This window comes from Neolamprologus multifasciatus, chromosome 20, assembly GCF_963576455.1.
Source record: "Neolamprologus multifasciatus chromosome 20, fNeoMul1.2, whole genome shotgun sequence".
NCBI classification, from domain to species: Eukaryota; Metazoa; Chordata; class Actinopteri; order Cichliformes; family Cichlidae; genus Neolamprologus; species Neolamprologus multifasciatus.
The window spans coordinates 7855850-7879635 of NC_140458.1; the positions used below are offsets into that span (position 1 = coordinate 7855850).

The window sequence follows — 23786 nt, forward strand, 5'->3', positions numbered from 1 at the left end:
ATTAATTGATCTTTCAGATCAAAAGCATGCATTATATCACAGCAGTACTCACTCTGTATAAGATGTATATGAGAAGAGCCAGAAGCAGTAAACCAGCCAGAATAGCCAAGATGATGATCCACAGTGGAACTGTGTTCTCGATATCTGGCTTGTTCCAAACCACTGGAGTCACCACCTGAGGATGACAAGACAAGATGTCTTCTTCCAAACTACAACAATACAAAAATATGTACTAAAGATATAGATTTGTGTGAAATGAACAAGTTATAATAAATTGAATAACTTAAATACCTTTTTGTTTCCACTGGGAAAAAGTTTAGGCTGGATTGCATATGGCATCTTCTTCACACGGTATTCTGCCAGGCACTCCAGCACATATTGCTTATAAGCTCTCTGAAGAAAAAAAAATATTACAAATTACATTCAAAATGCATATAATATACTAGTTATACATTAGGTGGCGACACTGACCATGTGCATCTCCCTGCGAAACACCCTTTAGCATTCCTACCCTATGAGAAGCTGTGATAACCAAATATTAAATTTTCATTACATACCACATAGATGGGAAATAATCTGTGTATTTTAGACATGACAAACACCGGTAGAAGCTGCAGTATGAACACCAGTGTGGAGCAAACTGCTTCCTCAGAAAGCAACTGTTCTCATTTGTTTAGGCAAATATGCGTAACTGGCAATACTGTTAACTGATTTAGAGCTGCTGCTGAGTACAAATTGATCACAACCAAACATGTCTTACTGACAACTCCAACTATTTGCCTTTCCTAGCAGCACATTTGAGGTCGAGTCTCAGTGTTGTTTCCAATAACGCTTTAATAAAAATGGCTTCTTACTTCCTGCCAGAGCCTGACATGAGAAAATATACAGCCACTGGTAGGGGAAGATCGATTTATTACTGTATTTTGTCTTATGTTTGGAAGATATGTAAAATGTACAGTATGTGTGTGGGGAGTTTGTATGGCAAGGTTCTTCCCCTACAAACCTCAGTGAAGGTCTCAGCCCAGACACGGGATCGCATTTTAAGGATAGCTGTAGTCCCCTTCTGCAGAAGACCCACATTGCATTCAACTTTCCAGCAGTCCACAGTAGAGCAGTTCTGTGCAAACAGAGAGAATGCCATCATTATGATGCGGTTTGCGATGTTAAATACATTTCAAGACATTTTGTGCGAGAACAGCATCTAAAAAAAATGTTATTCCCACTAAACTTAAATAATATGACAGAGCCTAAATTCAAGTGGAAGTCATTAAAGCAAATCTAAAAACTAGTAGAACAGATTAATAAAAGCCGGTGGAACAAATATACAAATATAACAAAGGACCCAATGTTATGATCCCTATTGCACGCCTGCTTCGAATTAGATTGAAGGAATGTCATGAGACTGTAAAAATGCAGCATGCACCACTCGCTACATTATTGCCCAACCACTAAAACCAGCCCATTTTTCTCAAGACTGTAGAGTACACAATCTTAATTAGATCCCCATAGTGCAGCTTGATACATTTAACATTTTAAAACATGTGCACACTCTGTTTTAAAGGTACTGTAGCCAGACCACCCCTAGACTGAGAGGTTTCGGCGGGTTTCCTGCGGGAACGCATTAGTTTACTTATTACACAGAGAAAGGCAAAAGTAGGAGAAGAGGGTACCCGCCTAGTTCCTTTAGGCTCAGTCTTAGACAGACTTAATAATTATTCCGACAGAGAGCATATCAGTCTGCTTCCGTTCGGTAGTCATGCTTGATGCCCAAGGGCAGCAGGGCCTCAAAGGTTTGTGAAAATGGCATGCACATGGTCAAATGCCAAAGATGCCTCAGACCCAGTTCCCACATATATCCTCGCTGGCAGGATTATGTGGTCAAGAGCTGGATCATGGAGGCATGGATCCTTAATAAAATGACAGTTGAGCTTGAAAACACAGCTACTGTACGGAAGCGGTCTGTAAAGTTTTACAATTACGCTTCAATGGTGCTAATAATAAATTAGGTGGTTTTGAATCAGAGTGTTGATCAGGTAAAACTACTGTTAACTGCAGCCATATTTCAAGTAAGTTAATGAGAGCATTTGGCAAGGTAAAACATAACAGAACTATTAAATACGTGGAAGCCCTTTTTCATATATGACATGCTTGATGTTAGATTTATAATTAGTTAATCTTGAAGCTGACAGTTACCGTTGCTGGTTAAAAAATATGGCAGTCATTCATCATTAATAAGGACAGAATTAAGACTAATACGCACACAAGTCTACAGTCAGTATGTTAATAGATTGTTCTTTGGTTCAGCCTCCGATAAAGATAAACATCTGCCAGGTATCCCAACTTGGTAAACCCATGAGGTTTTAAAGGCCTTAAACATACGTGTAAAGCGCTTGGCCATTATTAGCCTATAAATTTTTTCCATCCTTCCATTTTCTTAGCAGCTTGTCCAATTCAGGGTAGCGAGGCGGCTGGAGCCTATCCCAGCTGTCATAAGACGAGAGTCAGGGTACACCCTGGACAGGCTTGCAGTCCTTCGAAAGGCTAACACAGAGAAACAGGCAATCATTCATGCTCACATTCACATCTACGGACAATTTAGAGTCACCAATTAACCTAACATGCAGGTCTTTGGACTGTGGGAGGAAGCTGGAGTGCCCAGAGAGAGCCCACACAAGCACAAAGAGGACATGCACAGAAAAACCCAGTCGTCTGGTATCTTTGAACCAAGAAGTCCTGCTTTTAGCAAGCAGAAAAGTCTGTAAAGTGGTTTCAAATGTATTACATGTGCTAGAACAATAAGATCTACCACTATTATCTTCAAAGAGCGCCCCATTCAGTGCCACTGAATGTTGCATGTCCCACAACACAGTGAAAGTGAGGCCATTTTAAACAAATCAAAGTAATTTGGAAGTCTTTTGAGTTTTGGCGCAGTTAATCCCAGTCCTTCAAAAACTAAACAGGTCATCTACAATTCTCACCATCTCACCTTCTCTGACCACAAAACAGTAACGCACTCTGATCAAGACTCGCGCTGAATGGAGATGTCTATTCTCTCAGGCATAAGGAAAAAGTGCAGACACAAGAGAAACAGGAGAAAGGGCTGCTTCATACTAGAGTGTCATTGGACATGCTTGATAAACGACCACAGTTAGGAGAGACGGGCACAGAGACAAAGACTTCTTTGGTAGCGGCAGGTATCCACAGACAGAGGGAGATAGAGCAGCTACCTACAGCTGGGTGGATCAATAGGACCAGTGTGTGGGGGCTGAGCAGGCTTATAACACCCAGAGCCAAAAATTAGAGACAAGTCTGTGAACTAAGCAGTGCATCACAGTCAAAAAGCCTCCCATGCCTTTTTCCCCACCACTACTAAAGGCTCTTTAATGTTAATCACCACAATGGGACAAGCCTGTAACCTCTGACCCCTCCCTTTTAACGACATCATAACCTAATTTCCCGTCCCCAGAGCTTCATGTAGGACCAGGCCCAGTGTCACCAAAACAGGGTTGCATTTATACACAGAAAAGCATCAAATCTATAGTTTGTATGGTGCAAAAATGGATTTACTTTCATCATCATACTTACTCCAACCTACAAACTAAAGCTTGTCATGTCTTTGCTTTAAAGACACTATCACAATCAGTCCCCGACTGCTAGACTCCACCTTTTTGTCCGACAGGGTTCATTCATGCATAAAACATGTTGCTCTTACGGAATGTGACAATTTCCCTCTAAGTGTCTTACCAGGTTAGTCAAATGAGCAAGCTGATTCTTGTGGACGTCCCTCCTCTCGAGGCGATGCTCATGGCCCTTTAGCGCCAGAATAGGTGACTCCGTGGATGAGCGCTGGAGCTAAAGGAAAACAGAAACACACCAGCCACCCATTAGAACAACACAGATACTGACCTCACTAGGCAGAAAAGTGCACCACCCTTTCTGTCAATATAAGACCTAATGTTAGCATGACCCTGAGGCTTTTTGTCATTAATCAGAAGCATGTGAGCTCTACTCCTTATGGATTCCCATGGATATACACCATACTTAGCAATTCACTAGGGTGCGGGGAAAACATTAGATCACAGCTAAGACAGATGACCACTCACAGCTCTGCTCAACATCTGTCAAACGTCACATGTAAACACAAACAACCACACTAAAATGTTTTGCCCACAAAATCCCCAAGTTACAACTTAGTATGAGGGGGTGTTGTAGATGAATGAGTGTGTTGCTGGGTGAGGTGGTTCATCAAGCTGTGCTGAGCATAGGGAAGAGTTTGAACTTCAAAGCAGTGGTGGGGAAAGTGTCCTGGGTGGAGTCGAGATTCAGGGTGGAGAAGGTGGGTGTGGGCCAACCGTTGGGAATCACACAGGGAAATGATGGGAGATCTTCACTCTCTGACTTTGCCTCATTTGACCCTGAGAGGTGTTCATCTGAATGTCACTCACTTTAAGGTTTCGGTGGTTCATGTTTTTGTCAGCTGTGCAGTTAATGGGGCCTTCAGTGGAGAACTCCAGAGGGTAAAGGAGAGTTTGACCTTGGACACGGAAAGGGCAGCGCAGCTCAAGTAGGGTATGGCTGATCCTACTTGGGCCATTGTTCACAAGCTGGAAAAAGGAGTGAAAAAGAAACATTTTACTATATCAAACATTTAAAAAAAACTATAAGAGTCCCCATAAGTTTTTCATTTGTTTCTCCAAGCAGTTTCTTTCCCATGCTGAAATATTAATATCTGGTGTACGTTTTTTAATCTACAAATCCATGGATCTGCACTGGCGCAAATCCCACCATGTCATCTGGTTTTCCTCCTCTGTTTTCCTCCTCCTCCTTTTTTTTTTTAAACTATAATATCTGCTTTCCAACCCAATCTGCTCAACCCCACTGAGCATGCACAGCTAACATCGATTACCTCATAGATGTGTTCCACGGCAGGCCCAACGTCCACCTCCACGTTGTAATTTTTGGTCAGTTTCCAGTTGGCCGGCGGAAAGAAGACCTTATCTGGTCGAGACACACTTAAAATGGGAAGGAGGGGTATGAGAGTATGTGTAGGGAGGCAATAGGGATTTAATGAAGACACAAAAGCACAAATGGGGGAATTCTAACACTCAGCTCACCCCTGTAGAATGACATCAGCCTTAACAATCACCTCCAGCTTGCAGGCTACAACCTCACTATGGGAATTATTCTCATTTTTACTGTGGAAACAGAATGGGAAAAAAAAGATCTGATTAGCTGATGTCATTTGAGAGTTGTGAAAATCAGTACTATTAAATCAGAAGTAGTTGATATTGTGTACACTTTTGCTATTTTTTCCTGTGTTGGTGATCACGTGAAATTGTACCTGCGGATTTGCGCCTCGAACTGAATCGTTTTGTGTGTGTCCTTCAGCCGCGGCACTGTGAAACGTAGGCCGGCCCAGAGCTAAGGAAAGGAAGTTCAGACATATTAACATCCTCTGAATTTTTTCTCATTACAAGTAACAGAGAAAAGGAAAGGACCTAATAGACCCAATCTAAAATTACTGACTGACTGCTTGAGCATGTAGCAGCACAAAAATGTGACTTCTTGTTCCTGTGCTGCACATTATTAAGGGGTCATTTCAGATCCATTTACAATGGAGTCTTTTTGTCACTTTGAGTTAACATGTAGCCAACTGTCTTGCACCGCAAACCTATTAAAAACATGCTGACTTGTGACTCAATCAATAAAAAAGGGAACCAATAGAACAAATGTAGCCTGTACTTCCTGCCACACCATGTCCTGACACACGTTGACTTTTCCTGTGCTGTCCACACCCAAAATGAAGATCGCACAACTTCCTTTTTTAGTTTCTATGAACTGATAACTGATACATTAAATTTCAGATACTATTTATATGTCCTATGCAAACAAAACAAGCAAACAAACAACCTTGTTTGTGCCACAACACTTAAACTTCTTAAGCACTGAGCTAAAAGAGAAAGACAGCCAAAAGACAACATTGCTCCTACATTGGTGCCCGACTTCATTGGGTTCCCCAAATCACAGCTGAGGTATCGGGTCTGGTTCTCCGTCTCATAGCTGCAAGTCAGCTGGGTCAAGGTCTGGAAAAGAGGACAGACTGGTCAAACCACATCGAAAGAAAATCATCAAGATTAAAGTCCCAATAGTCCCAAAATCAGGGTGTCAGTTTGATTGTTTCTATTCACCTCATTATTGCGGGCAATGCCAATGTAGTCAGCTTCAGGGGGCAGCACCACATACAGGTCTGCTTCATACGCCCCTCCCTCACCCTCATTCCTGGCATTGAATGTCAAGGTCAGTGAGTTGTCATCACCAAGGTAGACTTCCTTCCTGTCACTGAGGACCCAAGAAAAAAAAATACAAAACAAAAAAACCCCCAAATGATTAGTTGGGTCACTAGATAAATACCTCCATAAATAAACATGGAGGTAACTTGGATTAACTTGGATTAAGTTGTTTTCCAAGTAAACAAGGCCATTCTTTGTTCCCATTTTTCTGGCAGTGGAACAGGCAATAAATTGCAAATTGCTCTAATAAAACTAATATAACTGCATGCACTGTGCTTATAAGATCTATTTTATTTAGAACCTGGCTGCAAAAATGCAACAATTAGATTAATCTCAAAATAGCCCACTTTACATAATTTTTTCCCCCATGTGATATTAAAGACATACAAAAGGCGCAGAATTATAAAACACCTATTTCTTGCTTTTTCTCACTCCCTACATCTTCCTCCAAAGCTAGGCACAACGAGAAATTCCACATGAAGGGCCACAAGGGCACTTTTAATTAAAGTCTATTCTCATAAAAGCAAGAGACAGCAAAAGGGAGACGAGTTATAAAGCCAATCCTCTGCTGGCCAAAGATTCAGCTGGGGCCTGATTTTAACTGACGTGGCACTTTTTAAAGCAAACAAAGCCTCAAAATTAGAAAACACCACAAAACCCTAAGACTTCCCTGAGGGACCCTTGGTCTAACAGGTTATGTGATTTGGCAGCGGAATAGAAAAAAAAAAACATCGTACAAATGTTGGATACTTTTTTTCTCTGAAATTCCACTAAATCACGACCATCTGATCACCCCCTCCAACAACTATTAGGCTGCCATAATTTACTAAATCAACAAAGTATTAGTTTTATTGCACTAATCACACTTTCTGCGTCTGGGTTTCTATCGGATGGGGCGCAGCAGAATCCCAGCAGGTTGTTCCATATGTAATAGATAAGTTATACATTGGGAAAAATGGGGTCAGATGGTAGATAAATATAGGAATGTGAAATCAAAATGACAGAGCAGAGAAGGGAGTATCAGGGAGGCAGTTATTTTTGAGAAAACTGCTAACAGATTTCTCGAATCAAAGTGTAGCGGGGATGGCGATGAAGACAGGGTTGGGCCTCTTGCAAACAGAATCCTTTCATCTTTTCTGTCTGTTCCCCCTTTAGCGTTTGTCACAGCACCTGTGGAGCTGAGCTATTTCCAGCTTTGTTTTGTTTTTAACGATTGGTGCCCCTACTGTACTGCAAAATTGTAGCTATTAACACTGTGGTTTGTTAAATTAAACAAAAAGTAGAGAACAAGAATAACAGCTGTTTTCATGCTCTAGGGTCTCTTTTTGCATAGCGGAGGTGAAAGTTTCAGTGTCTGTAATCCTGTTCAGGGTTCACTGTGTAATATCCATTGAACTTTATTCTATTTTCTCAAACCTATATGCTCTGGGATTTTTAGCAACAGCTAAGGAAGAAGACTCACCCGCTAACTGCCAGCTTCAAGTCAGGAACACAGATGTTGTCCTCTCCACAGTCCAACAGAATCTGTGCCTAGAAGATACAAATTGAAGATGATAAAAGTCTGAATATAGGGGTGCAGGCCAACATCACACAGTAGATTGTGACACTTATTCTACACGTGAAGAGAATTAGGTACACAAGATAAATCACAAGATCTGTTTAAGGAAGAGAACAAGATGAGTAAAGCAAGATGCAACATGCAGTATGACTAATATATTCCACCACCTGTCTCTGGACCACCACCCAAGATGCACACACACCTGGACTGCAACCCTTCTTATTTACAAGACATCATCACTACACATCAGACAGCTAAAAACACAGAGACAATAACTGCCTCAGTGAGGTCATGACAGGAACAGACAGCCTGATGAGCCAGCTGTCCAGGCACACACGTGCTTTCTGTTTGCAATGTAAAAAAGGGGGAGATTATAAACATCAGGGTGCAGATCAGAGCCCGTACAAAAGAAGATACTCCTATGGAGCTGAGCACAAAGCAGCCAGCTCCCAACTCTAACCAGTGTCCCACATCACAGCGCTATGTGGTGAACCGCACATTCACCACACACTACACCACTGTGGAGCATGATCAAATGTAAAGGGAGAAGCCTACAGCCTAAAGGAACTTGCTGAGACACAAGATAGCTCTGTTGACCTGACAGCAGGAGGGATGGTTCAGAGATTACAGTGGAGGGAAAGACAAGAAAGGAGCAGAAACACTGCCGGATAAGTGGATGACCGCTGAACGTGTGGCAGGGAAAGCCCTGTGAATTGTTAAATTGCATCTCGCCGCGACTATGACAGTGTGATGATGTTCATGACGATAAAGACAATAAATAGAAATAGAGGAGAAGATTAGAGAGAGCCAAGAACCCCCCTTGTCATTACACCATCTAGGAGCTCTAATTACGCACACCATGGTAACCGCCATGCTAACTTGGCCGCATGTGCACCCCAGCTCATATGTCTGTTTGGGGTAGGAAAACAACATTCGTACCACCATTACTGTACTTAAACAACATCAACACTGACATCAGCATGTGACATAATGAGTCCAAGTATCATTTGGCAAAAACAAAACACAACCTTGGCAGCACATTCATCAAAATCATATTCAATTTGTCAGATGACTTTGTTTTAAGAACAAGGAGGGCATTGTTTCACAATTTCGGCCGGTTCCAAGATCTCCAAAGGTGGCTGCAACTTGAATCTTTACTGGCATGCATACAAATGCATGCTATGTGCAAGACGAGCGATGCGATAGCAATTAATAGATCCATCATAATGACACAAATCTTCACAGATACATGTGGAAAATGTTAGGATGAGAGAGTGAGACTGCGCTCGGCGCGTCAGCTGCCTTTCATTCGCACTCCAGCTTTGAGAGAGTACGAACTTGGCAGAGTCTATGAACTGTTATATCGCCTGCCACACATTCTCAAAGCATGTGTGGAAATCAAGAGGGCATCATGCATCTATTCTAGGCCAAGGCTGTGGTATAATAGTCACCATACTCTGTTTGTATACCGTTATATTCATACAGCGTAAAGCAAAATTAATTAAATTTGTTGGCAGTCTGACACCACTCCTACTCTGCTTTTATACATTCAAAGAACGGATTCAGGTTTATGGCTAATTCTTTCTCTCAGGCTTGTCTCAAGGTCTTGGTACAGCAGTAGACCACATCTGTTGGAGGCCCAAAAGCTTTGATATTTAGGAAGAAAAAGAGCAGTGACAAGGTCCAAAAGGAAAAAAGAGAAACACACAAGGGCAGAGAACGAAAAAGAAAGAGACGGAGATCAAACTAGACTGATTGCTATTCCCCTAATGCTCCAATCTGGTGGCTGTTGCTGAATTAAACATATGGTGCGTGCTGTGCCACAGCTGAAAAGATGCCTTCATGTAGAAATGCTGAGACACTTCAACCAGAGGGGCCAACATTCTGCCCGTGCCCCTCCCTGAAATATTGACCATCCTTCTGTGCCTGCAGCTCTGAAAACACTCACCTCAGTAGCTAAGCAGGCCAAGAGCTACTCCTGCTGGGACAAGGAAACACGCCACTGTACATGTGTCTCACATTTTCATTTTGAAAATAACTTTCCAGACACCCTGGATCTCTTCCCAGCCGACAAAGAAAAGATTCACACTTTCATCAGAACAGAAGAGTCAGTAAGGAGTTGGCCAGTGATTACTGAATGATGGCGGAAAGTGCAATCGAGAGATCAGAGAGAATGAGTTGAAGGAATCTCAGTCGCACATGCAGATTATTAGTGAACTTACTATATAATAATTTAAACAGCTCTGTAGATACCCGGGTTAATTAACCTAGCTGATAGAAGTGTAGTTCACGTCAAAGTACCTTTTGCTCAATTACGTGTGTGGTCTGATAGTTGAGGATGGGCCGCAGGCCGTGGGAGTCAGCTGCAGCTTTTGGATCCAAGCTGAAGTTCAAGGCCACATAAATAGAGGAGAGTTTATCTCTGAACTCCTTCTCATCCTACAGTGAGAAAAACACATTTTGTGTCATACCACTGTGCAATTTGGCTGTTCAAAAGTGACACAGAAACACAACTATAAAATGACTACAGCTATTAGTTACACTTCACTTATATGCAGTTTTCCAATAATGATTCTACGCATCCCACAGGCTTAAATGTCATTTTTTTTGTTAGAGAAAGAGAGGACATACTCTTAGGTAGATCCTTTTATGCTGGCACACTCGCTCTCCGTGGTTCAGCCTCACAGTCATCGGGAGCAAAGGCTGCTGGGAATCCAAGAACAGAGCCCTCTTCACTGCACCTTTCTGCTTGTGCTTATGACTATCAAGCTGCACCTCCACCTGGAAATCTGGAACGCATAACACACACAAATGACCATTCATGGTGTGATGAATGTTCTAGAGTCACACAGCGACAGGTCTGAAAAGGACCTCCGTAAATACTCTGAAATACACACAACATAGTCAATGGCACATAGAGCTATTGTGTACTGAGGGGGACTAATAAGAGATGATAACTAAGAGGTAACGAGGAAAAATGTTGAGGGCAGAAGAGGTTAGATCGCTCAAGGTGGATCACAAAGGACATTTGGCATGCTGCACTCCCTTTTTGTCATAACAAAGTCTGAAAATCTGCATTAGCTGCCAAAACACTTTAACCTACAGACTGTTATGGATTTAAAACATTACCACTGGTGGCTATTTGACAGTTTCCTTGCTTGTAATAAAATGCAGATGTGGAAAATTGGCTCACCTAAGTTCTTTGGAAGGTGCTTCCCATCAGCAGATATGCAGAAACTCAGGTTGACACTGTTTTGGGAAGAAAGGACAAGGACATGATGAGAGAAGCATAGCCATTAATGGCAGAGACTCAGTGTAAATACTGTACACATAAGACACCTCACATGCCCTCCCTTGTTCTCTCGCCTTTTCTCATGGGTGACTTTTTTTGTGTGTGTCAGCTCATTACATGGTTCACATTACAAGGCGTGGAGCACACTGAGCTTTCAGTGAATATTATGACAAAAACCACACATGTTTGGAGATAGGCTGGCATAAAACTACTTTCGCCGGCCAGGCTGATAAATCAGTGTGTCTCCGCTTTCCACCCGCAGCCCTCCCCACACACAAAGAAATAGCAGAGTTAAGAAGGGTGAAATTGAGCAACGACTCAGGTTTCAGTGCTGACCAGTGAGTGGCTGTCTATATAAGCCTGTAGCTCTCTCCCATGACATCAGCCACACAACATGCCGCCGCTGTCCAAGTCTGCAACCCCAACCCCTTCACTAGTAACCCCTTGAAAGAGTCACAGGAAAAAAAAATAATGCAAAAGAGAAAAGAAAGATGGATGGGCTTTACTGAAAAAAAAAGCAAAGTAACAGGAAGAAAGGTGAAAAATGAGAGCAAAAGACAGAGAAAGTGCAAAGCCTCCTTTTGAAGAGTAGCAGTAACTTCATATGAATGCTCCTGTTTCTGCCCTTTTCGGCACAACTGTGTGCGCACGCTCACGGGAGTCTACGTGTCCTGATGTTTCCCAGCTGTGTTCCACCACCAAACAATATCTCATTCAAAGCAACTGCAAAAACCTTCCAGCCCCTCCCCTCCCATTATTTCCTCTGCTCTCCTCCCCCCGATCACCAAAATCTCCCCATCACCAGGCAACGTAGCACAATCAAGACATATGTGTATACAACAGTTTCCTTTATGGATCAGCGTGTAGAGAAGGGGGGGGGGGGGGGGCGCGAAACAGGAGCACAGTGTCAACCGTGTCGAGCAGCAAGCTACCGTGGTCTCCTTCCTCCAGGGTTTTTCTTCTTTTTTTGGAGCTGGATACTTTGCACAGTTAGATCAGGCTGAAAACTGCAAACAATGCTTCTATTCAACTTTTTTTCTCTCTCTCTTCACTCCACAAAATAAAGTGTGTTATATGAAGAGACTCTGAAAATAGGTCAGATAAGAGCAGTCCTCAGAATACCATCACTGTGTAAAGGATATTCTTTATCAAAACTTCCTATTATGATAGAAATGTTTATGCATGGGGGAAATGGGGAAGCCCATGTCTCTGCAGTTGGGTCAAATAAATACCAAAAGTGAAGAGCTGCAGGAAACAGAGTGTTCTGTAATTCTGGACCGTCTGAATACTCACCAGGAAACGGGAATGCTGGAGTTTCCAGTGGTGAGAATGCAGTTCTTCTCCTCAGGATTAATCATGGTGGGGGAAACTGTCAGCGAGGCACTGGTGTTGACTATCGGCCGGGATCTGTAGGCAACAACAAGAATGCTGATTGAAGACACAGTCATCAGATATTACAGTTTCCACTTTAAGTGCTTTATAGATTAGCTTCAGATTTGGAAACTCTATTTCTCTGTCTTTCCTTTTGTTTTGTTCTTACACTATATCTGTAGAGTGACCAAACATTTATCTTGGCACACCAGGCAGACGAACACAGCCATGCTTTTTTTCCCCCAGACTTAATTTTGGAATTTGACTTTTCAATCAAGCAAAAACATACATAAAAATAAAACATACCTATATAGTATAGCCTTATTAATACCAAAAGCTCCAACAATGAGATCTGAGGAAATTAAGAAAGATAAATTAAACACACACAAAAAAATAATAATAATAAAACGTTAATGATGCTCATTACAAATTTCATCCTCACTTACCTGGGTATCCATTCATGTCCAGGTCCTTAGCACCTCTGAGGGCAAATCCAAAGCTAGCAGGAATACTCCCTGCAGCCCACTGTCCCCTAATCACCTGAGATGGCTTTTGTCTGAGTCCTTCTGAGTATCCATTATAAATATAAACCAGTCCCTGCTGATCCTCTCCTCCAAATGGACAGCTGATAGCCACATCTTGCAGGGGGAAAAAATTAACTTATATTACCGTTGAGATTTAGAGAAAGAAACTAAAATCACAGAGCACTTTATTTACAGTTTCAGCTGTTTTTCACTACAAAATTAATATGCATGCTTTACTTAAATAGCCTATGTAGATTTCCTTGCTCTACAAAGTGTTGCTAATGTTTTGAAATTGCACAAAGAAGCAAAACTGTATTTCTTTGACATAAGGACACTGGGGTATTTAGAACTCAACCTATGTATGATGCTCTGTGTGATCTACATAATCTCCAGTTGTGTAGGAATGAAACTTCCGGTCCATTTCTGTGATTAAAGCTAAAACTAAATCATAGCTCTCATGTTCATCCTCTTATACCAAGATCAGTTAATATACTCATCATTGTATATAGGCTACTATATCATTTATTGACTATATGCCTTATATTGTGACATAAGCAGCAACACTTAAAGTTCATAACCAATAACTGTTTTATCTTTTAAGCTAAACACTTAGTTACCATCCATAACAGTCTTTAGGTTTAGCATTATTAGTATTCTAGTTTGGTTCATTCATAAAGTGAAATGTATTGTAGGCTATAAATATTGTTGAAGTCACCAAAGCTACTCGGCTTTATTCTTTAGAGACCATAAGTGGTTCAAGCAAGCACATTTCTACAGAGCGCCATTGTGTTATAGTGTAATCTTCGATATTATAACAAAGCATACAAGCATTCTCAAAGTGTAATGAGAAAAAAGTAGCATCATAATAGATTGTTACTAAATTTCCTTCTTTTAAATTGTTGCCTTATATATAATTTCCCCACATTACCAATTTCTGTCCTACCATATTATAATTCCATATTCTTACCATTGAAACCATCCAAGTTCAGATCTCCCAATGGTGCAATGGTGCTGCCAAATCTCCCAAACACCTGAGTGCCTGTTAGAGGTAGGCGGGACTCTAGTTTCAAGGGGCTACGCTGGAGATAAACGTAGACTTGGCCCATCTCCTCCAGGCGTCCATGAGAGCTTCGGACCATGAGCATGGGAGCTCCCACCAGCAGGTCAACCATCCTGCAGACAAAACAGGAAAATCACAAAAGAGAATTTAAAGTCAGATACACTGAAAAATAAAAGAAAGAAAGACAGACCGCTACTACTCACCCATCACTGTTAATGTCAGTTGTGGCCACTGCATACCCAAAATATGAGCCCATCTATTAAAAAAAAGAAAAAAGAAAAGGTGTTTCCATGACTTTAAACATCATATCAACAGAAGGCATGATTACAATTTAAGCAGTCCAAAATCCCAAACCCTCACACTGTTAAACTAAACTTCAGGCGTGTTTTCTCTGTTACTAGAACAAAAAAAAAAATCATAAAGCCTCAAGAAATCACAAAGGCTTGATGGGTTTTACAGGTTGGGTCCAGTGAAGGCCGGTCGGTTCCATTTCTCGTTCAGTTTCTGTCACGATTTTCAGTCTACAAAGCACTGCAAAAGCAGTGTATGCAAATTCGCTTGTGATTATGTTGGTTCAGCTGAATCAATCACCAGTGTTGAAATAAGTTGATTGCTTTTCTATTCCCAGAACCATTTGCACAAATTGCAACTGCACTTTCCCCCCAAGAACTGAGATTTGCAGTATTGTGTTTGCTAGATTTTTGTCTCTATTGTGGTTTGCAGTAGAGGAAATTATTTATGCTTACTATGAATCAGCAAATTAAGAGCTCTCATGGGGAGCTGAGCAATAAAAACACAGAGGAAGTGGAGCATTACAGTACTTTCTGTAGTTGGCTCAGGCGGGAGTTTTTGGACTCACCTGCTCTCCAGTGTACTCAGTCATGTTTGTCAGATCTGTACCGTTCAGAATAGACACCTGCAACACAGCAAGCACATATGGTGAACTTTCTTTTTATAGGGTCTAATATAAGCACGATCCATGGAAAGGAATTCACTGCAAAAATAATCCCCACTGTGACAATATCGCTAAGGTTGTTTTCTTTCTTGTATCATTCCCAAGTATAAATCCCAGGCTTCCCATTCTAAAAGCGCTTAAATGAAAGCCAAAATGAGAGTGATGATTAAGCAATCTTACCGAACCATAAAGCATGTGTCCTTTTGGAACCCCAGCAACAAAATCTGTGAGACAAAGCAAAGATTTAAACTGGGAAAAATACGGTTAAAGCCCAGTCAGAGGATAACAGAATTTACTAATGTTTCCAGCTCAATAATTATGTAAAATATTGTAAGTGATTTATGTTTATCTTACTACAACTATAACATTAATGTTGCTCTGTAAATGTCTTTAAGTGTTTCACTATTTGTCAACCTCACCTAATGCTGGCAGTGTCTGCTACCTGATTTGTTGACTTACCTTCTACCCCATCACCACTAAATTCCCCAGCTGCAACAGAGTAGCCTGTAGGAAACAGAAAGATTAGCTTTCGTGGCAGGTACGTGACGATATGTGATTTAGCAATATTTATAACGTTTTAATTAGCTTACCTTGATAGCTGTCATCTTTCAAAGAATGGGCCTGTTTGGTCTGGATCTGGCCACTCACCGCCTGAATAAAATAGCCTGGATAGTATGCTCTGATAATGTCCTCCTTAGCTGCAGAGATCACTTGACCTAAAATAAGATAAGATAATGATAAGAAAGAAACCTGGAAGGACATACTGAGATTTCTGTGTGTGCGTGTGTATTTTTTGTTTTTGACTTTTGATTGATGCAGGTCCTACATACCTTGCCAGAAATAACTGCCTGGTCCTCCCAGCACCACTTTGCCATCCTAAAAAAAAATAACACCTGTGAATTACCTCAGTGGGAAAAAATGCAACTATTCAAGAAACCTGTGTTGGTTCACTGACAGAAAATGTACATTTACCTTTGTAAAGTCGGCACTGAATCCTCCCTGGCAGTAACCTTGTCCTGATGGACCACTGATTTCTGAAGGACAAAAGGAGCGTTGTATCATGAAGGACTTACTGTCAGAATAAGTGAAGCATCAACAAATGATATCCAGAAACCATCCAGGAAACAACCATTGATGTTATCCTGATATATTAAAGCATCCATGCCAATAAGATTTGAAGAGAGGTGATGATTACCTGTACGACAAGGAGCATACTCCACAAAGTTGGTGAAGTTTTCGACAGAGAGGTAGCAGCTTCCTGTAGCATCAGAATGGGGATTATCCTCCTTAGTTCTCCATGAGTAAAGTGGGGCACAAGCCTGCAGTTCACAGGAGTGGGATTGACAAGTAAGAAAAGTGGAGGATTAACAGTGTGTTGATGAACAGGGTGAGCCATTAGGTGGGAGATGTTTTTCCAGTTGTGAAAACCCCCCCTGTTGAACTCAGAATGGGTCTCAAGCTGAGGTCAGTGGAGTGTCTCGTGTGGGGGTAACCATGTAACTCAACCCAGGTCACAAGCCGTACAATCAGACCAAACAACAGGCAGCTAAACTTTGATGTCACATGGTCTATGTGTGTGGCTGTGAGCACAGTGAGTTGAGACTAGGGGTGAAAATTGGACCTGAATGACAACAACTTAATGGGCAATAATCTAGCCACTTCTCCTAACTTCTAACTAACACAGGATGTGTGCAATCACCCAGCCATGAGAGTGAGTCATCACTCAAGTAAAAAGTTTCTCACAGTCGTATATCAGGCCATCAGGCTAGTCTGAAATTCCTGATCTTAACAGCAGAAAGCAACAACTGAGGTTTTCATCCCTTAAGGAAGATTCTATCATTTTAAATGCATCTCTTCGAGGGCTACCTTACCAGAATTGTGTCACCATGAGACCGGACAGTGGCACCAAACCATTGGTGGGATTTGAAATCAGCTTGGTAATTTGTGTCATTGAGCAAGACATTGCGATCCCCTGGGGAAATAAAGGAAGAGAGAGAGAAAAGAATTTGAGTTATAGCAGCATGATAACACATGCATTCCTTCAGCTGGACCTCAAGCATCATAACGCTGCCCACCCCTCCCTTCCAGATTCTTGGAAACATCTGTAAAAACTGGCAGACAACATGCATTATGTTACACTTTCTTCATACAGAGATGATTAGACTTGAAAAGAATGTTATTTCCTACTCGGCCACTGTTCTACAGATAGTAGTTGTGTTAGCTTTTGCCAGGTTTGGACTGGACTGGTGTGGCTTAACCCTGCTGACCCTTTGCCCTGTTTGACCACCTGGACAGTATCACTGATCTCCCACTTTAGTGCTCTGACAGCAGCAGGTGATGCGACAGATGGTCTGGGGAGTCAGGTTTAAACACAACTTTATTGGAAAACAGATGCTACATCTGTGCTGCAATAAAGAACGAAATCCCAACTAATTGATTTTGCAAGGAAGACACATATCGCTCATATGAGTGTAGGAGCTGACATCTGTAAGGGGAAGTGCAAATGTGCGTATAAGATCAGCCATTCCACGAGTCCTTCACTCATAATCCCCATTCACTCAGACTTCTGCAACCACAGGTGTCTTTCTAAAGAACAGAGCTAGTGTCTGTCAAACAGAACTGGGAGATACTGGGAAAGATCAAGACCCATGTGGATGTGAAGAAGGAATTGTGTATTATATTCACTCTGTCCATGCCTGTCTTCCTCTAGTCTTTCTTTCCAGCCAACTAGGCAGCCTGGAGCTGAGGATGAAGGCCTGCACCATGTCTTTGTGGAAACAGCAAAGGGGCTGGGGTCCAAGGAAAACACACACACTCCGGCCTCGCTTCCTCACAGCAGCTTCTCACTCATCTCAATTTAGGCACCCACTTCACTCTCCCCTTCTCTGTTGTCAGTTTCAACATTATCACTATTTTCCTATTCATTTTTCTTTCACTATCTCACCACAAGGCTCCTCAACTGCACAGCCCCTTCTCCCATCTGTTTCCAGAGAGTGATGCCTCCCATCACCCAAACAGTAAGCAGAGAGAATATAGTTTTTTAATAACCCAAATGTATTTCTGTTTAATCTCCATCTCTGGGGCTTTCGTGCTAACAGTATTCATCATGGGCAAGCAGCAGGCTGCTATGATTCGAGTGTTCAAAAGAGTGATAAGAAGTGCTTTTGCTGCATGGGCAAAACCCCAACCAGTACTTCAAACAGCTCCTTGTTGCTTTAACTAATCTGCCTTAGCTGAATGGTATGTTTTTTTTTAACATTTTCATAACAGAAGGGTTTGTTTGGTCAAGGCAAATGCTAATCGGCCAGGTGAAGATTAAGACTGACCAACATCTGTGTTGGTTTGCGTTAACTTCCCAAGATAACCAAGAGTAGCATTCAAAAAGGTGGTCTTGTTATTCATACTGTCTAACTATGCTCAGGTTATCTTGCAGGGTGACAGAAAGGAAGCACCTCATAGTAAGGACCCAAACAAGGTTAGCAAAGTCTTTATGTGGCTCTGTCTCACTATAATGAATGCTGAAAAGCTCTTTTTGTTGTCTGTGAGGCGACGGAAGGCAGCCAGCTGTAATCATGTGGAATTCCTTTAAGATGAAAATAGAGGAGATTCACAGGGGAGATAAAGGGAAATCCAGAGAAGGACCCACAACAAGATGTGATCCGACCAAAGTCCCCCTGGGAGGCTGGATAGCACGGTGTGCTGATGTGATGTGGTGCCAGTCTCTCCAGGGAGCAGAGGGGCAGTGAAGGTCTGCAGTGCATACATAGACTCACTGTCTACTTTGAACTGTGGGTGAGTGGATAGCCATTAGTGTGGTCAGACCCTCTCGTTTTAAGTGTGTATGTGTTTTTCTGTGTGTCAGTGAGGTAGAAGACAAATGGCCAAATTCACTCATCACATCAGCTGCCCCTGTGGGAGTACTGACAGCAGGAGACGAGAGGGGACCAGAAGAGAGCTGGTCTCTAGTTTCTTGGCCTTTCCTCTTTTCTCTCGTTCCCTGCCTCCCATCCTGTATGTGTCCTCTCAAATAGACAGGCTCTTATCTCAGTGGCAGAGGAAGTGGATAGGAGGGAGTCTCTGGCCACTTTGACCCAATTAGTTAGGCTAATTAAGAGGTTCTGTGGCCTCTGGGTCAGAGCTCAAAAACACCAAGAAACAGGCGACCTCTGACACCACTTTGTTTCAAGAATATACAAGACATTCTAGAGCCATTTTCTTTATTATTCATACTGAATAAATTGGGGGAAAAGAAAAAAAAAATCACTAAATGTCTTTTTTATTGCACTAGTCTTTACTATCATGATTGGCAAAGAAAATACAGGCAAAGCTGCAGTAAATGAATTGCAGCAGTAAATGTCATTCATGTAACAGCTGCTTGTCATAGCCATATTTGCATGCAGATGTTCATGGACTAAGCGTTCCTCCACAGCACTGCAGTTTCACTCTGATCCAGATGTGAGAGCTGGCACTGGCACTCTAATCGGCTCTTTCAAAGCATTTTCAAAATATGAAGGACTCTGACAGCCCAGGAGACTAACCTTGACCGTGAGGGCTCATTGAATGTGCATGATATCACTCCGCGTGGCCTTTAGCCAGCATCCATGGCTGCACGACACATTTTATGTTGCAAGAAAAGCAGTGCTAAAATAGTGGAGAAAAGGGTACCAAGCAGTGGCGTCCAATAGGGGAAACAAAGGGCTTGTGAAACATGCAGTGGAATATTTCTCCACTTTGTCGATTAGGGAGAATAAATTTAAGTTGGTCAACAATTCTAAGTTTGATTTCCCAGGAAAGAAGCCAGAAGTGATGGGGTCCTCCTACATGTATGAGTCATACTGTTTGTGTGTTTGTATAGGAGTATGTCTTTGCTACATCGTTTATAATTTGACCTGCTCTTTCTTCACTTCGCCGTGGATCCATTGTGCAAAACAGGGCTTGTGGGCACTCTGTCAACATACTGAAACATGAATCCACTCTTAAGACAACCTCACACGCTTCCTCGTGTTCTTCTAAACCACTTTACTTGATTTTGACTCGACTGGAGCCTCTTTGTTAAGACTGGTAGTGTCTACCTCACCTGTCATACAAACAGGATATTTCTTTGTCCGACCTATTTGTTTATTGGTTGCTTATCTCCGTATACCTCCCGAGGCCAGGCAACACAAACATGATCTGGAGGAAGGAAGTAGTACCCTTCAAGAACTCTTTGACACCTCATTATCTTTTTATCCCTGAAGAGAAGACAAACAGGAAAAAAGGAACAACCAAAGTCCAGGAACTAATGTAGCCAACAACCACTCAATGGAGTAAAACAATGATTCCTTTTCCAGAAAGAAAATGCTCCGATTGCCTCCAAAAAATGGGCAGAGAAACAACAATACTGAATAGTTTAAGAGCAAACAGTATATCCCAACAAACAGGTTAAAGGGAAAAGGGAGTGTAGTTGCATTGCACAGATAGCAGGATTGTGCAAATAACCTTCTATGAAGTAAAAAGCTCCAAAGCCTCCACTTTGGCTAATTTTTTTTCTTTCATTTTTAACTCTGCATGATGTCAGTGAGAAACAGCTCCAGCTTTGAGCCTGAAAACACAACACATCTTCTGATCAAACCTCATGGTTGAACAGAAGAAATCTGACATAAAGGGAGGGAGAAGGCAGAAAAAAAATGTTTGTCTCAGAGAGTGGATGAACTGATTTGCAGCATCAAGGCACCGTGGAGGATTTCTTTTGAATTGCAAAGGTAGAAAAGAGCATAAAACTTCTTTGGCGCTAATGAAGCCCAGAGTGTAAATATCAGTCATAAGACTTACCTTCAAGGTCAAATTCGATGGTGTGGCAGTTGGTTCGGCTGGAGCTCCATGGACAGTAGAATACAGACCCTCCCTCTGTAACGTTGAACTGCTTTGTTCTAGCCTTGGGGGCTCCAACCAGCACACTTGCACTGCAAAGAAAAAACAGACAGGGTGGGTGACTAACAGATAACCAATCATTTTTAAATGTATATTTTTTTAATCAAACCACAGTTTGTAGCTCAAAAGTCATTTCACACATATGCTACACCCTTTATAATCAATCAGAGGTGCATGTGAGAGTGCAAATGTACCACACAGATACAAAGTTTCTGTTATTTGAAGTTGCACCGATATGAGAACAGCATGGGTATTTTGCTTTAGGTTAAGGTGTCAACCCTAAAGTAAAGAGAATATTTCCAACACAGCTATATGCCAGCCATCTCCTGCTGTGAGCTACATGTGAGAAAGGAAAACTTTCGGACACTGTCCCAACCAATTTTTTTCCAACATTTTTGGGAGTTCATGTGTGAAAACATCTCCAGCCTGACTTCAATTAAAAACTGCATTCCAGACCTCCCACCTGAACAGCTTTAAGCATGATCCGGCGCACGTTTTTTTAAACATCCTAACAGGTTGCAGCACTGTTTTACATAATCCCCTACAACCACTGCAAGCTGCAGCAATGTTGACAGGCACATTCACTCCCTTTGTTTACAGTAAGACACATACAAGGGGAAACAATTGCATGGTCACACACACGCTCCCCTGTGGGCCAGATTCACAAGGAAAACAAAAAAGCAGACAGGCTAAGTAGAGTCATTCTCTTGTTTCTACAGCTGTGATACTAAACAGTGTCCTTGGAGCTACACTGTACAACTACAGAAAGGCAAGTCACCCGTGAAGAGGCGCAACCAGTAGACACGGAAAGAATAGTGAGGTTATAGGTGAGTTCCAAACAGAAATAAAAGAATAAAAGCAGTAAGGGGGTGCTATGTAAATTGAGACAATCAAGCCTTAGGCAAGATTAGGGGGGGGGGGGGGGGGGGGGGGGGGGACCTATCCAGTAGATAATGTGCCTCAGGGTTTAGCCATTACCTCATTCCTGAGCCACTTGACCTGACAAGCATCACAGACGTATTTGGGATTGATGTGGGTAGAGGAGGTATGGGACCAATGAGACCAGACAGTGTCTAGGGAGCTTAAAAACAGGAAGAGTACACCCTTTCCTGCCCTAGATCTACCAATAGTGCATGAAGGTTTACATTGGGGCTAAACTTAGTATCATGGCCTGAAGGGTAACTACTCAGTATGGTCCAGAAAAAGACAGGAGAGTCAGTATGAGTCAAGCAGCAGTTAAACGGTGGAATATTCCAAGGATGGTGTAATCCACTGTAATTAATCCTCCTGGAACATAACTGTAGATGCTAAGATGCAGAAAACCACAGAGAAAAAAACATCTAACAGCGGTGGGGCAGGGTCTACTGATGGTCAGCACAAAGCTTTCAAATCCTCTCAGCATCTATGGTTATGAAAACACATATGTGAGAGAACAAAGAGAAGGTCACGGTCGCACTGTTACTGTAGCCTGTACCTCATAAGAATGTGCAATGCCAGTTCCAAATCCAGAGCAGAAAATCCCGTTGGAAGAGGAACAAAGAAGCAAACCAATGCAATTTGGAGAGGAAGAACCTGTGTCCCCCCACCCTTTTATTTTTGATTGCATATGCAGACTCAGGGATATCCCAGTAAAGCAGCAAAGACCTGCATGTTCAGTATTGTAAATCACAGCAGGATTTCCTAGTTGTGAATTCTCACAATAAGACAGATGGAGAGCTTGCTTTTGCTATCTTTAAATTCAGACCTGAATTTAGAAGTAGCAGAAGTTTCTCACCAGCAGACCACACACTTCATGTGTGCCTCTCACAAGTCCTCCAAACCTATGCGAGAAAAGTTCATTGAGCACAGTTGCCTTTGTTTCAGCCAAATGCTCTTGGACAACCAGGATGAGCAAATGATTTTTTGGCAAAATAATTTAAGAATTAATCTGCAAGCACATGCATGCAATAAATGACACAGCTGGAGGAACATGTACACAATAATAAGGCAGAGGAAACAAAGCCGCAGCATCTTTTGTTGAATCAGATCTGAACAGAGTCCAGCCACAGTTGGCCATGGCAGCTTTTCAAAGAGAGGAGAAAAAAAAAAAAATCAGGAAATAACCAAACAAGCACATCATGCTTTAATCAGCAAGCTGGCAGTTGAAGGCAGTTTTTTTGACGACTATACACTGATACATGCAGATGTGCAAAGACGCGCACACACAAAGTTCTGCACTGTAAAGCAGGAAGAATTAGCATTTAATGGGTCTTTATCTTTGGATGATCTATCGACTTCTCGTTGGCATTTCCCCACCCTTATCTTATAGCTGCACGCTCAAAAAAAAGAGCTTTTGCATAATTAGCATTTAATGAGGCTCAAACGTCAATCTGCTGAGTGCGACTCATCAAATTCCTTAGTAAAAGTAGGGGCATGAAAAGACACGTAATTAGAGGCAGGCACAAGATTCCTCAGCTGTTCAGGACAGAGATACTCCTGAGATGGGCTGTATTAATGCTGCAATGGCTAAAGTGGAGACTAGGCAAATAATTCCTGTAGTGCCGTGAAAAGAGCAGTACAGTATCCATCTGACAGGCAATAAAAAGGTCAAATGTGATCATCTCAAACCGATCGGTGTGCTCATTTGGTCATGCTGCTATGAACAAATGGCAAGCCAACACACAAAGAGATTTGAGCAATGTTTTAATGGGAAAGTCAGGGCAGATGAAAAGCATTAGCGGCTTCTTCATGTCCAACTAACTGCCTTACAGCAGCCACTAATGATGCGCACCACCCAGCTGACAATTAAACATTAATTAAACTAGTTTAAACGATTTAGGCTGCAAG

The 23786-nt window shown here is 42.0% G+C and overlaps 1 protein-coding gene across 1 annotated transcript in view; it reads right to left on the reverse strand.

Moving 5' to 3' along the window:
- Positions 1 to 23786, reverse strand: part of itga5 (integrin, alpha 5 (fibronectin receptor, alpha polypeptide)) — a 32406-nt gene that overhangs the window by 2457 nt on the left and 6163 nt on the right. Inside the window, exons 2-29 of the mRNA XM_085145525.1 lie at positions 20862 to 20992; positions 16922 to 17022; positions 16246 to 16369; positions 16023 to 16084; positions 15881 to 15926; positions 15641 to 15766; positions 15510 to 15554; positions 15231 to 15274; positions 14955 to 15011; positions 14299 to 14351; positions 14003 to 14208; positions 12958 to 13149; positions 12818 to 12863; positions 12434 to 12547; positions 11042 to 11097; positions 10480 to 10637; positions 10150 to 10287; positions 7753 to 7820; positions 6189 to 6339; positions 5991 to 6083; positions 5342 to 5421; positions 5115 to 5195; positions 4907 to 5012; positions 4446 to 4604; positions 3745 to 3852; positions 1004 to 1117; positions 292 to 393; positions 53 to 175 (exon numbers count right to left, since the gene is read on the reverse strand). Of these exons, the coding sequence (XP_085001651.1) occupies positions 53 to 175; positions 292 to 393; positions 1004 to 1117; positions 3745 to 3852; positions 4446 to 4604; positions 4907 to 5012; positions 5115 to 5195; positions 5342 to 5421; positions 5991 to 6083; positions 6189 to 6339; positions 7753 to 7820; positions 10150 to 10287; positions 10480 to 10637; positions 11042 to 11097; positions 12434 to 12547; positions 12818 to 12863; positions 12958 to 13149; positions 14003 to 14208; positions 14299 to 14351; positions 14955 to 15011; positions 15231 to 15274; positions 15510 to 15554; positions 15641 to 15766; positions 15881 to 15926; positions 16023 to 16084; positions 16246 to 16369; positions 16922 to 17022; positions 20862 to 20992 (2884 nt within the window). The remainder of the gene's footprint in view (positions 1 to 52; positions 176 to 291; positions 394 to 1003; positions 1118 to 3744; positions 3853 to 4445; positions 4605 to 4906; positions 5013 to 5114; positions 5196 to 5341; positions 5422 to 5990; positions 6084 to 6188; positions 6340 to 7752; positions 7821 to 10149; positions 10288 to 10479; positions 10638 to 11041; positions 11098 to 12433; positions 12548 to 12817; positions 12864 to 12957; positions 13150 to 14002; positions 14209 to 14298; positions 14352 to 14954; positions 15012 to 15230; positions 15275 to 15509; positions 15555 to 15640; positions 15767 to 15880; positions 15927 to 16022; positions 16085 to 16245; positions 16370 to 16921; positions 17023 to 20861; positions 20993 to 23786) is intronic.